The sequence below is a fragment of the Arachis ipaensis genome, chromosome B09, assembly GCF_000816755.2.
Source record: "Arachis ipaensis cultivar K30076 chromosome B09, Araip1.1, whole genome shotgun sequence".
Taxonomy (NCBI): domain Eukaryota; kingdom Viridiplantae; phylum Streptophyta; class Magnoliopsida; order Fabales; family Fabaceae; genus Arachis; species Arachis ipaensis.
This window is the reverse complement of record NC_029793.2, coordinates 111,642,546-111,652,607: the sequence shown is the minus strand read 5'-3', so window position 1 is coordinate 111,652,607 and position 10,062 is coordinate 111,642,546. Positions and strand designations below refer to the sequence as shown.

At 38.1% G+C, this 10,062-nt stretch overlaps 1 protein-coding gene across 1 annotated transcript; it reads left to right on the top strand.

Annotated features, from left to right (window-relative positions):
• On the top strand, window positions 6,191-9,812 carry LOC107615801. Its single transcript, XM_016317830.2, has 2 exons — window positions 6,191-9,250; window positions 9,362-9,812. Exon 1 carries the CDS (start codon window positions 7,462-7,464, stop codon window positions 8,710-8,712), a length of 1,251 nt encoding a protein of 416 aa, XP_016173316.2. The 5' UTR covers window positions 6,191-7,461; the 3' UTR covers window positions 8,713-9,250; window positions 9,362-9,812.

The window sequence follows — 10,062 nt, the reverse complement described above, 5'->3', positions numbered from 1 at the left end:
TCGTTATAGTTATTAAACTAAAAAAAGATATAATAAATTCAACAAGTAGTCCGGTTACTCTTTAAATAATTACACAACTAATTTATTTTTAGTCGAGGCAGTTATATTTTTTAATAACAGAAATATATTAAGTTTAGTCGTTTAAGCAACCGGTCTTGGCTGGTTTGCATAACCCTGAGTATATAGAACCATGCTTGGTGAGGCAAAAAGCAGATTGACTTGGGCGATCCCCTAAGATGCAACGTTGTTTAAGCTACCCACGCTTGAAATGTTATGTTCGCACCAACTCATAACCTGTGCCACTCAACTCAATAAGATGCGACATCCGGATTGACATAACAAGCTTCAGTCTCAGTCATTTCTCAGAAAAAGCGCAATGGTAAAAGACCATAATGTACACACATTAGTGCACCAGTGCTTAACTTCACAGTCCGACACGGACCACAAGGCATGATCTGTGTTAGATTTTATTGAAAAACCCATTGCTACGCATCTTTCCTCCCATCCATTGTAAGTCACTCACCTGTAATTTAAGTGTTTATTTTCGCAAATATATTTTGTTGGTAATTGAAACGTAAAGCCACTGTATTGTGAATCCAATAACGTAATGCCATGCAACAGAAGAAAGATAGTCGTGACGGACATCGTTTACCTATCACATTTTAATTCTTTCTCTGGTTTCTTAAAAGCCTTACCTTGGTCGGCCTCTGCACCAGGATGAGAAACGATTCCAACTAAACTGGGGTATTTTATTTGCAGCAAGCTACATTTGGCGGCCAGTCGTTGACATCGGCGAACATGACGTCGAGATGCAACAACTACATGTGCAGCAAGGTGGACCAAACTGCCAAGGTATGTACACCGCTACCGGTATTATGTATTCATATGCTTGTTTTTTTATGTGTTGCTGCTTTTTCATACTTACCATTGTTCTGGATTTATTTTCAGGTTTATCAGTCCATGTGGTGTGACCAACACTGGTACCTGATGATAATCGACGTCCTGTGGAAGAAGTTGGTGTATCTAGACTCACTTCGAGACCCACGTGAAGCGAATGCCAGGAAAACGATGATGCTTCGGGTGGTAAACCTCGGTATCATTGGCACTACCACATGGCCACCCATCGAACGGCCAACACATGTCACTGGTACCTAGGAATTCTGCTTGTGTTTTGTAGGCACTTCACCTAGAGGGTCTGATGCTGGGAAAGTCCTGGCTATCGGGACCTAAGGCGCTGCATCCTAGGATCTCAATGTTCGAGTTTGAGGAGCCAGAGGTGCCTCAACAACAGGGGAACTCGTAAGACCTTTCATTTCCATATTTCGTATACTTTTGTGATTTTCTAGTATACTTTTACTAGTTATCTGATGTCTTCATTGTTATAACAACAAAACCCTAAATATCTGAGTGATTTGTGCCCAAATAGCATGGACTGTGGCGTGTGGGTCTCCCAGTGGATGATTCGGGAGCACCTGTGGCAAGATTACGGGGTATAGGTAGAGTTATTCTTATGTTCACATTCATCCCGTTGAGATTATAATGAATTAAGTTTAAACGAGGCATCTATTAAATAGATACGTTGGTATTCACTTGACTTTTGTTTCAGCATGTCAACAAGGCGACTTGGATGCGCTTGGCAGTGGATTTGGTGAAGTCTCACAACGACCTGGCAAAAGACACTATCTCCAAAGCATTTCGACACTAGCAAGGGAAAACTATCTAGATTTCAGGCATGTTTGGTTGGAAAGGTTCCGAGTGGTATATCTTTTGTGTCGGTACCTTCTGGGAATTTACTTTTTTGCATGCCAGGGTGCTAAATCGGAACATGATAAACATGCACACCCCCGTAACTGTTTCATTGAAATAGCGTGAAATTTACCTATCTGCTTGTTTTGATGATGGAATTTTTGAAGTCTATACTCTAAGTCTCTTCTGAAAGCAGTATTGATGCCAGGGCATTTTGACCAATTTCACTGACCTTTTCTTTACTGTTTTAGGGTAGTTTCATGCATTTTCTTAGTAAATAAGCAAGTTTTGGGTAGAAATACACTTACATCTTGATTCAAGCAAACATTGTGAACTTTACATGATTTAATGAGAATTATGCATGAATTGAATGACAAATTGGATAATGCATGATCTCATGACTTGGAATAGAGCTTTGATGCACTTTATTTGCTTGATTTCAGAACAAAGGAAGCAAGGAAGAGCCACGTTAGTAGCCACGTTAGCCTAATTAACGTGACCACTAATGTGGAATGGGCATAAGCTTGTAGCATTAATGAGAAAAGTGATCGCCAATAACGCCTTCGAAGCCATCATAACCCACGTTAGTTGCCACGTTAGTTACATTAACGTGGGAGCTAACGTGGAAAGAAAGGAGGAGCTCCAACGTTAGTGGTAAAAGTGAACACCACTAACGTTCTAAAAGGCCATACATAAGCCACGTTAAGAGCCACGTTAATCTAATTAACGTGAACTCTAACGTGGAGATTAGAGGAGAACGCCAATGTTAGTGACACTCACCTTTGTCACTAACGTTGGAACAGGCCAAGATTGCCCACGTTAGTGGTCACGTTAAGGCCACTAACGTGAAGGGTAACGTGGAGCAAGGAGTGATAGGCCAACGTTAGTGACACTCACCTTTGTCACTAACGTTGGAGATGGCAATTACCACCACGTTAATCTAATTAACGTGAACTCTAACGTGGGGAGGAGGGGCGTTTGGAGCGTTAGTGACAAAGGTAAGTGTCACTAACGCTCTCGAAGCTTAGGCATGCCCACGTTAAGGGTCACGTTAGTTATACTAACGTGAACTCTAACGTGGGGAAAAGAGGCAATAAGCAACGTTATTGGAAAAGGTGAATGCCAATAACGTTTGTGAAGGACCAAGAGGCAACGTTAGTGGTCACGTTAGTGCCACTAACGTTGAAGTTAACGTGGATCATTTTTGGCTTGGAACGTTAGTGAAAAAGGTGATCGTCACTAACGTTCTCGAACCCACATTTTTACTTAACGTTAACACCACTAACGTCCTAACTAACGTCCACGCCTAACTCACACTTTTTCTGCAAGCAAAGCTGAGCCCACTGAAGACTATAACTGCCTCAACTCAAGATCAAAGGCCCATATCCAAGACTTGAAGAGCCAACTAGAAGATCAGAAGAGTAGTATATATAGGAGTATTTTTGAACTAGTAAGGGAGCTTTTAGCATTTTGGAGAACTACTCTCTGTATACTTTACTTTCTCTGTAATTTTTAGTTAATTTGATAATGCATTATTCTTTATCTTCTTCCATTCCCAGAGCTATGAACAACTAAACCCCTTCATTGGGTTAGGGAGCTCTGTTGTAATTTGATGGATCAATAATAGTTTTCATTATTCTTCTTCTTTATTTTCTCTTGATTTTACTAGAAAGCTTTCAATCTTCATCCAATTGGGTAGTTGTCTTAGAAAAGAAGCTATTCATACTTGGATATCTTTGGAACCTTGGAAGAGGAATGAAGAGATCATGCTAGAAATGCTTTCTCATGATTTCTCATGTTGGACCAAATTGGGGTTTGGATAGATATAGTGACATATAATCCTACCAACACTTTGATTTGGGAATACATGTGGTATAATCAGTGACCATACTTCATCTCTTCTCATGAGCAATTAGACCAAGGAATTGGCTATTGATCAAGATTTGAGAGATTGAATTACCAAGGAATTGGAATTTAATCACTTAAGATTGCCAAGGAGATCAATGAATGCATTGATTGAGGAAGAGATGAGAATGAACTTGATCCGGAGAATACAACATCTCCTGAGCCCAATGAATCCCCCATTTCTGATCTTGCCCATTCTCTTTACTTTCTGCCATTTACTTTTATGTTCATTTCCCCAAATCCCCATTTAAGATTCTGCAATTTACTTTCCGCCATTTATATTCTGCTCTTTATTTCCAGCATTTACACTTTCTGTTATTTACTTTCCTGCCATTTACGTTTCTGCAATTATCAACTCAATTTCTGCTTAGCTCAACTAGAACATTCCTCTGATTAAAGTTGCTTGACCAATCAATCCCTGTGGGATTCGACCTCACTCTATTGTGAGTTTTTACTTGATGACAATTCGGTATACTTGCCGAGGGAAATTTGTTGAGAGACAAGTTTTCCGTGTATCAAGTTTATGGCGCCGTTGCCGGGGATTAATTGTGATTAACAAACTACCGGTTGGTTGATTACCTAGATTAGACATTTTCTTTGTTTTGCTTTGTTCATGTAATTGCTTTGGTTCTTTGTTTTCTATGCTCTCTAACTGTTTGTGTTAATGCCTCACCAAGAAGCCCCTATTCGTGACAGCTCTGGCTCTGGTGATTTTGTTATTAATACAACAGTTTCTTTTACTTAGCTTCTTTTCAAATAAACTTGGCATATGATCACATTCTAAGTTTGGTGTTGTCCTGCAACAATCTATTTTCAATCTTTCTGGATACTTGCATTGATTCCAAGAGAAAGTGTCACACTAAGTTTAGTGTGCCACTTATTTTTTTTATGCAATGTATCCAGCAATACCACTTGTCTGTACAATCATAATGCCTTTTCTTCTTAGGCTTGTAGTGTCATTTTTTAACCAAGCTTTCTTAATTTTATGCATTACTCATAACTTGTTTCTTTTTTCTGACATTCATGGTTGAATCACAATCTCAACACCACTGCTCCTACTTGTTGCTTGCTGGCAAAGCACTTACTCTAAGATGGTGATTGGAGGGAGGAAGTCTGCAAGAAAGGACAACAAGGGCGAAGATGAGCTACAAAGGTTGTAAAGTTCCTTTCCTTCTCATTTACTCCCAGTAGACTTAATTGCAATCATGAATGTCTCTTGTTTTGAATTCTAGGGTCTACCTCTGTTCTGTTAAGTTACTTTTAGTTTAGTAATAAGCATGGTTCACTACTTATCATTGCACCCTCATCTTGAATCTGCTTGCACCCATTATACTTAAAAGTGCATCAAAAAAATCATTCTTTTGAAAGGAAAGTGTTGAGGAATTTTATCAATTTTGAGGCAAGCTAAAGATTAAGAGAAATAGACTGATTGTATGATTGTGTATTGAGGTTACATGTTTGTGAAAACTTGCATGGGAGCTCATAGACAGGAATTGAAATTTGGAAAAGTGTTATGGAAATTCTCAAGAATCTATTGATCCAAGAAGCAGTAAACAAAAGAAAACAAAAGAAAAATAAAAACAAGGAAAAAGCCCAAGGTTCTAAGCATCAATTACTAGGATGAAAAAGAAAGATACAAAAACTCAAAGAGTTATTGTCCTAGTTACATGCTTGTGGTGAATTTGTGTCAAAGAAAGAGGCCTAAGCAAGTAAATCCTAAGGGGTGCTTCATCACCTAATACCTTAACCCAACTGGGTTAGGAGTATTGATTGAAAACTTATCCTAAAGGGCCGCTTTGAGACATGACGCCTAGAGTCGAGGCCAAGACAAATAAATACTGCTTCAAGGTGATAATCTGTAAAGAGGACTCCATAATACCATTCGAATGACACTCCTAAGATCTAAGACTTCCAAGATGTAAGGACTAATGAACACTGGAACCCTTGCATAAGCATATAATTGGAGTTGGCCTTCATTATCACTTAATCACTTCACTCACCAAGGCATCATAAGAAATTCTTCAGCGCACTCTAATAAAAAGAATCCTTTGTGCATAATTCTTTCCTTGCTTGGGGACAAGCAAGATTTAAGTTTGGTGTTGTGATGCAGGTGCATTATTGCCTATTTTTAGTAGTTATTTCAGTAGGTTTTAGTTAGTTTTCATACAAATTTTGCCAATAAATGAGTAATAGCATGAAAAATCTCTTCATGAAACAAAATCTCAAGCATAGGTGAATTTTAGTTAATATACAGGGTAAATATGATAAAATAGATCACACTAAGTGAAGTTTTGATTTTGAGTATTATAAGCACACTTAGTATATAAAGATCATCTTGTATGTTACCTTCATAGTTGTAAGAACCGGACCGGACCGGTCGGTTCGACCGAAAAACCGATGAACCGGACCCATAACCGGTCTGGTTGAGTGATGTAACCGGATAAGGAAGAGAGCCATTTTGAACCGGGTTGAACCGGCTGGTTTTGATGAAAACCAGAAAACCGGCGGTTTCTGGTTAACCGACCGGTTCGGAAGCCCGCCGTCATCCTCTTCGTCTCACCGCCGGTCTGAACTCTGAAGGAACCAACTCAACCAAGGGAGTAGGAACAGGACAGATACAGACCCGCCACCCGCAAACTCGCCGTTGCCGCCCAGTCGCCGTTGCTTTTCCGGTCGAACTCGTCGTTGCCTCGCCCTTCTGCTCTGTGACTCTGTCAAACAGGTAAGCTCCAGTTCTGTAATCTGCTTCTGCTCGGTTCTACACTAGAAGTTTAATGATTGTTCTGTGAAAAATGCATTACACCCGCTCTATTCTGCATTGCACTTGTAAGTTGTAAACTTACTTTTTTTCTGCACTTCTTGCTGACTTGCTGTTATGAATATGAATATGCTTGTTGAAATTGTTAAGCTGAATATCCTTGTTGAAAGCTTGAAATATGAAACTGTTGAATATGCTTATTGAAATTGCTAAGCTGAATATCCTTGCTGACTTGTAAGTTGTAAATTTGTTGTTTTGTTGATTTGTACTGGAGATATGAAACTGTTGAATTATATGCTTGATTTGAATCTATGAAATATGAATATGTTTGTCTTGCTGAATAGGGAATTTAACTATTTAAGCATTTAAGGTTGCTGTCTTACTTAATAGGGAATAGGAACTAGGGAATTTACTAATTTAGGATTGTTATTGTTTTATAATTTTGCGGTTTTGCTACTCCATATTCTTTTAGAATGTCTGTTGTGAATACACCATCAGAAACACCATCTTCGCAAGAACAAGGATCAACTGCTGATGCATCAATCGGAACCCAAAAAAACAATAATAGAGCAAAAAATGATCCTGCATGGGGTCATTGTAAACAAGTTGTGGAGTCTGGAAAAACAATTCTGCTATGCATATATTGTGAGAAGCTTATTAGGGGTGGAGGAATTCATCGGTTTAAGCTTCATTTGGCTGGAAAAGGAGGAGATGTTGAGTCTTGTCGAAAGGTGCCAGCTGCAGTGAGACACCAATTCCATGAAAGTATTGAAGAGCTTCGAAGCAAGAAAAGAAAAACTCAAGAACAATATGCCGAAAGTTATAATGCTTGTGATGATGTTGAAAGAGAATTTGACGAGATCGAACGTAATGAGATGCAACAACAACAAAAATCCAGGGTTCCAACACCTATCTCTAGAAAAGGAAAACAAGTCAAAGGTTTACAATCCTATTTTCCATCGGCAACAACACCCGGAGCTCAACCAACTATCAAAAGCGTTCTTCAAAGCAAAGAAATTGTGGAGAAGTGTGATATTGCTATTGTGAAATAGATGGTGGATGCCTCTGTTCCATTTAATGCGGTTAATTCAGCTTACTATCAGCCAATGATTGATGCTATTGCAAGCATGGGTGCAGGGTATAAAGGGCCAAGTTATCCAAGAGTCCGTGGGTATTTGTTGAGTAAATTAGTTGAGGATGTGAGAAAAATGATTGATGGTTATCGTGAGATTTGGAAGCAAACTGGATGCACTATTATGGCCGATGGATGGACTGATCGTTGTAGGCGTACTTTGATTAATTTTTTAGTTTATTGTCCTAAAGGAACTGTTTTTCTAAAGTCAGTTGATGCTTCTAATATCTCAAAAACTGCTGAAAATTTGTTTAAGTTGTTTAGGGATGTTGTATTGTTTGTTGGTCCTGAGAATGTTGTGCATATTGTAACGGACAATGCTGCAAACTATGTTGCTGCGGGAAGATTGTTAGAGGCTGAGTTTCCTAAATTGTATTGGTCCCCTTATGCAGCTCATTGTGTTAATCTGATGTTTCAAGATATTGGGAAGTTGCAAGAAGTGAGTCAAACTGTGTCACAAGCTTCACTGATCACTAAGTATATCTATAATCATTGCTATCCACTATTCTTGATGAGAAAGTTTACAAGTGGGCGGGAAATACTTCGTCCAGCTCCAACTCGGTTTGCTACTAATTTCATTGCTTTGCAAAGTATTTTAGCTCAAAAGGATCCTTTGAGAGCTATGGTGACTTCTAAAGAATTTACAAGCTCAGCTTACTCCAAAGAAGCCAAAGCTAAGAAATTTGTGGATCAAGTCTTGGATTCTAAATTTTGGAGTCAATGCACTGATATTGTTAAGCTTACCTCGCCACTTGTTCATGTTTTACGTATTGTGGATAGTGAAGACAGACCTGCCATGGGTTATCTTTATCAAGCTATTTATAAGGCTAGAGAAGAAATGGTGATGAGGTTTCAGAAAAGAAAGAAGGTTGTTGATCCTTATTTGAAGATTTTGGATACCCGTTGGGATGCACAACTTAAGAAAAATCTTCATGCCGCTGGTTATTGGTTAAATCCAGCTTTTCGATTTAATGCTGGAGAATTTGAAAAGCACAAAGAAACGATTTCTGGCTTGTTGGATGTCATTGAGAAATATACTTATGATGATCCTGTATTGAACTCTAAGCTGACAAGTGAGAAGAGGATCTTTAAGATTGCTGAGAAAGATTTTGGAAGACCCTCTGCAATACGTGAACGAACCACTGTTATGCCAGGTGAAATTTCTTCATAAATTTGGTCTTTTACTATTGTGATGTATTTATTATGTGATATTTATGATTGTGATAAATTATTTATCTATTTTTTATGTTAAGATCAATGGTGGGAATCTTATGGTTGTGGAGCCCCAAATTTGCAAAAGTTGGCTATTCGTGTTTTAAGCCAGACTTGTAGCTCTTCAGGTTGTGAGCGTAACTGGAGTATTTTTGAACACATTCACTCAAAGAAGAGGAATCGGTTAGAGCATCAAAAACTTAATGATCTTGTTTATGTTCATTACAACTTAAGGTTACAACAAAGGTACTTTTTTTATTGTTTTAAGTTGAAAGCATTATTTTAAAATCTTAATCATCACATGAGTAACGAAATATATTGATAACATAGGAACCAAATGAGAAACCAAGTTTATGATCCAATTTGTCTTGATGCATTTGAGGATCATTCGGAATGGATACTGGAAGATTCACCACCATTTTTAACTCCTGAAGAAATTGATGCTTTACGAAATGATCTTGCAAATATGTCTCTTCAATCACCTTTAGATGATTTAGGTATGCTTTTATTTATTTATGAATTTTGATCAACTATGATTTTTGTATGCCTTATAACATGTTTTATATTATTTTTTATCTTGATTTGTGAAGCATTATCTATAATGCTAGATCAATTGGATTTGGAAGATGATCGGGAGGATGATGGAGCTAATAATTCTGTGAAAAATGCAAATCAAAATGAAACCAATCAGGATGTAGCTCCACATTGGTCAGATGAAGAGCAACTTGCCGACTTCGAAATCACTCCTTGGATTTAGTTTATGAATTGTTATCCATATTATGTTTAATTAAGATACTAATGTACTGGTACTAACCACTTTCATGTTTATCTTTGTATTAGTTATATTTAGACTTTGAAACTTGGTTGTTTTTAAAATGTTGGTGAAGAACTAATGATATGTATTTTGAATTTATTAAGTTTATGACTATTTTTAATATTTTATATTTTTTATTCATGTGAAACCGGTTTTACCGGTTCAACCAGCGGTTTATCGGTTGAACCAATAAACCAGTGAACCAGTAACCTGACCGGTTCGATCACTGGTCCGGTTCTTACAACTATCATGTACTTTGTTTGTTTGATTTCAGGCCAAAAGAAGCAGAGAAGAGCCACGTTAGTGCTACTAACGTGGGCACTAACGTGGAAGGAAGGAAAGTTTGGAACATTAGTGGGAACATTAATGGCATTAACTTTGAAGAAGGAGCAGTGTTATTGGCAAAAGTGAGTGCCAATAACGCTAGCGCAGCAAAGGAAGACCCACGTTAATGGCCACGTTAGTTACACTAACGTGGGCATTAACGTGGAAGAA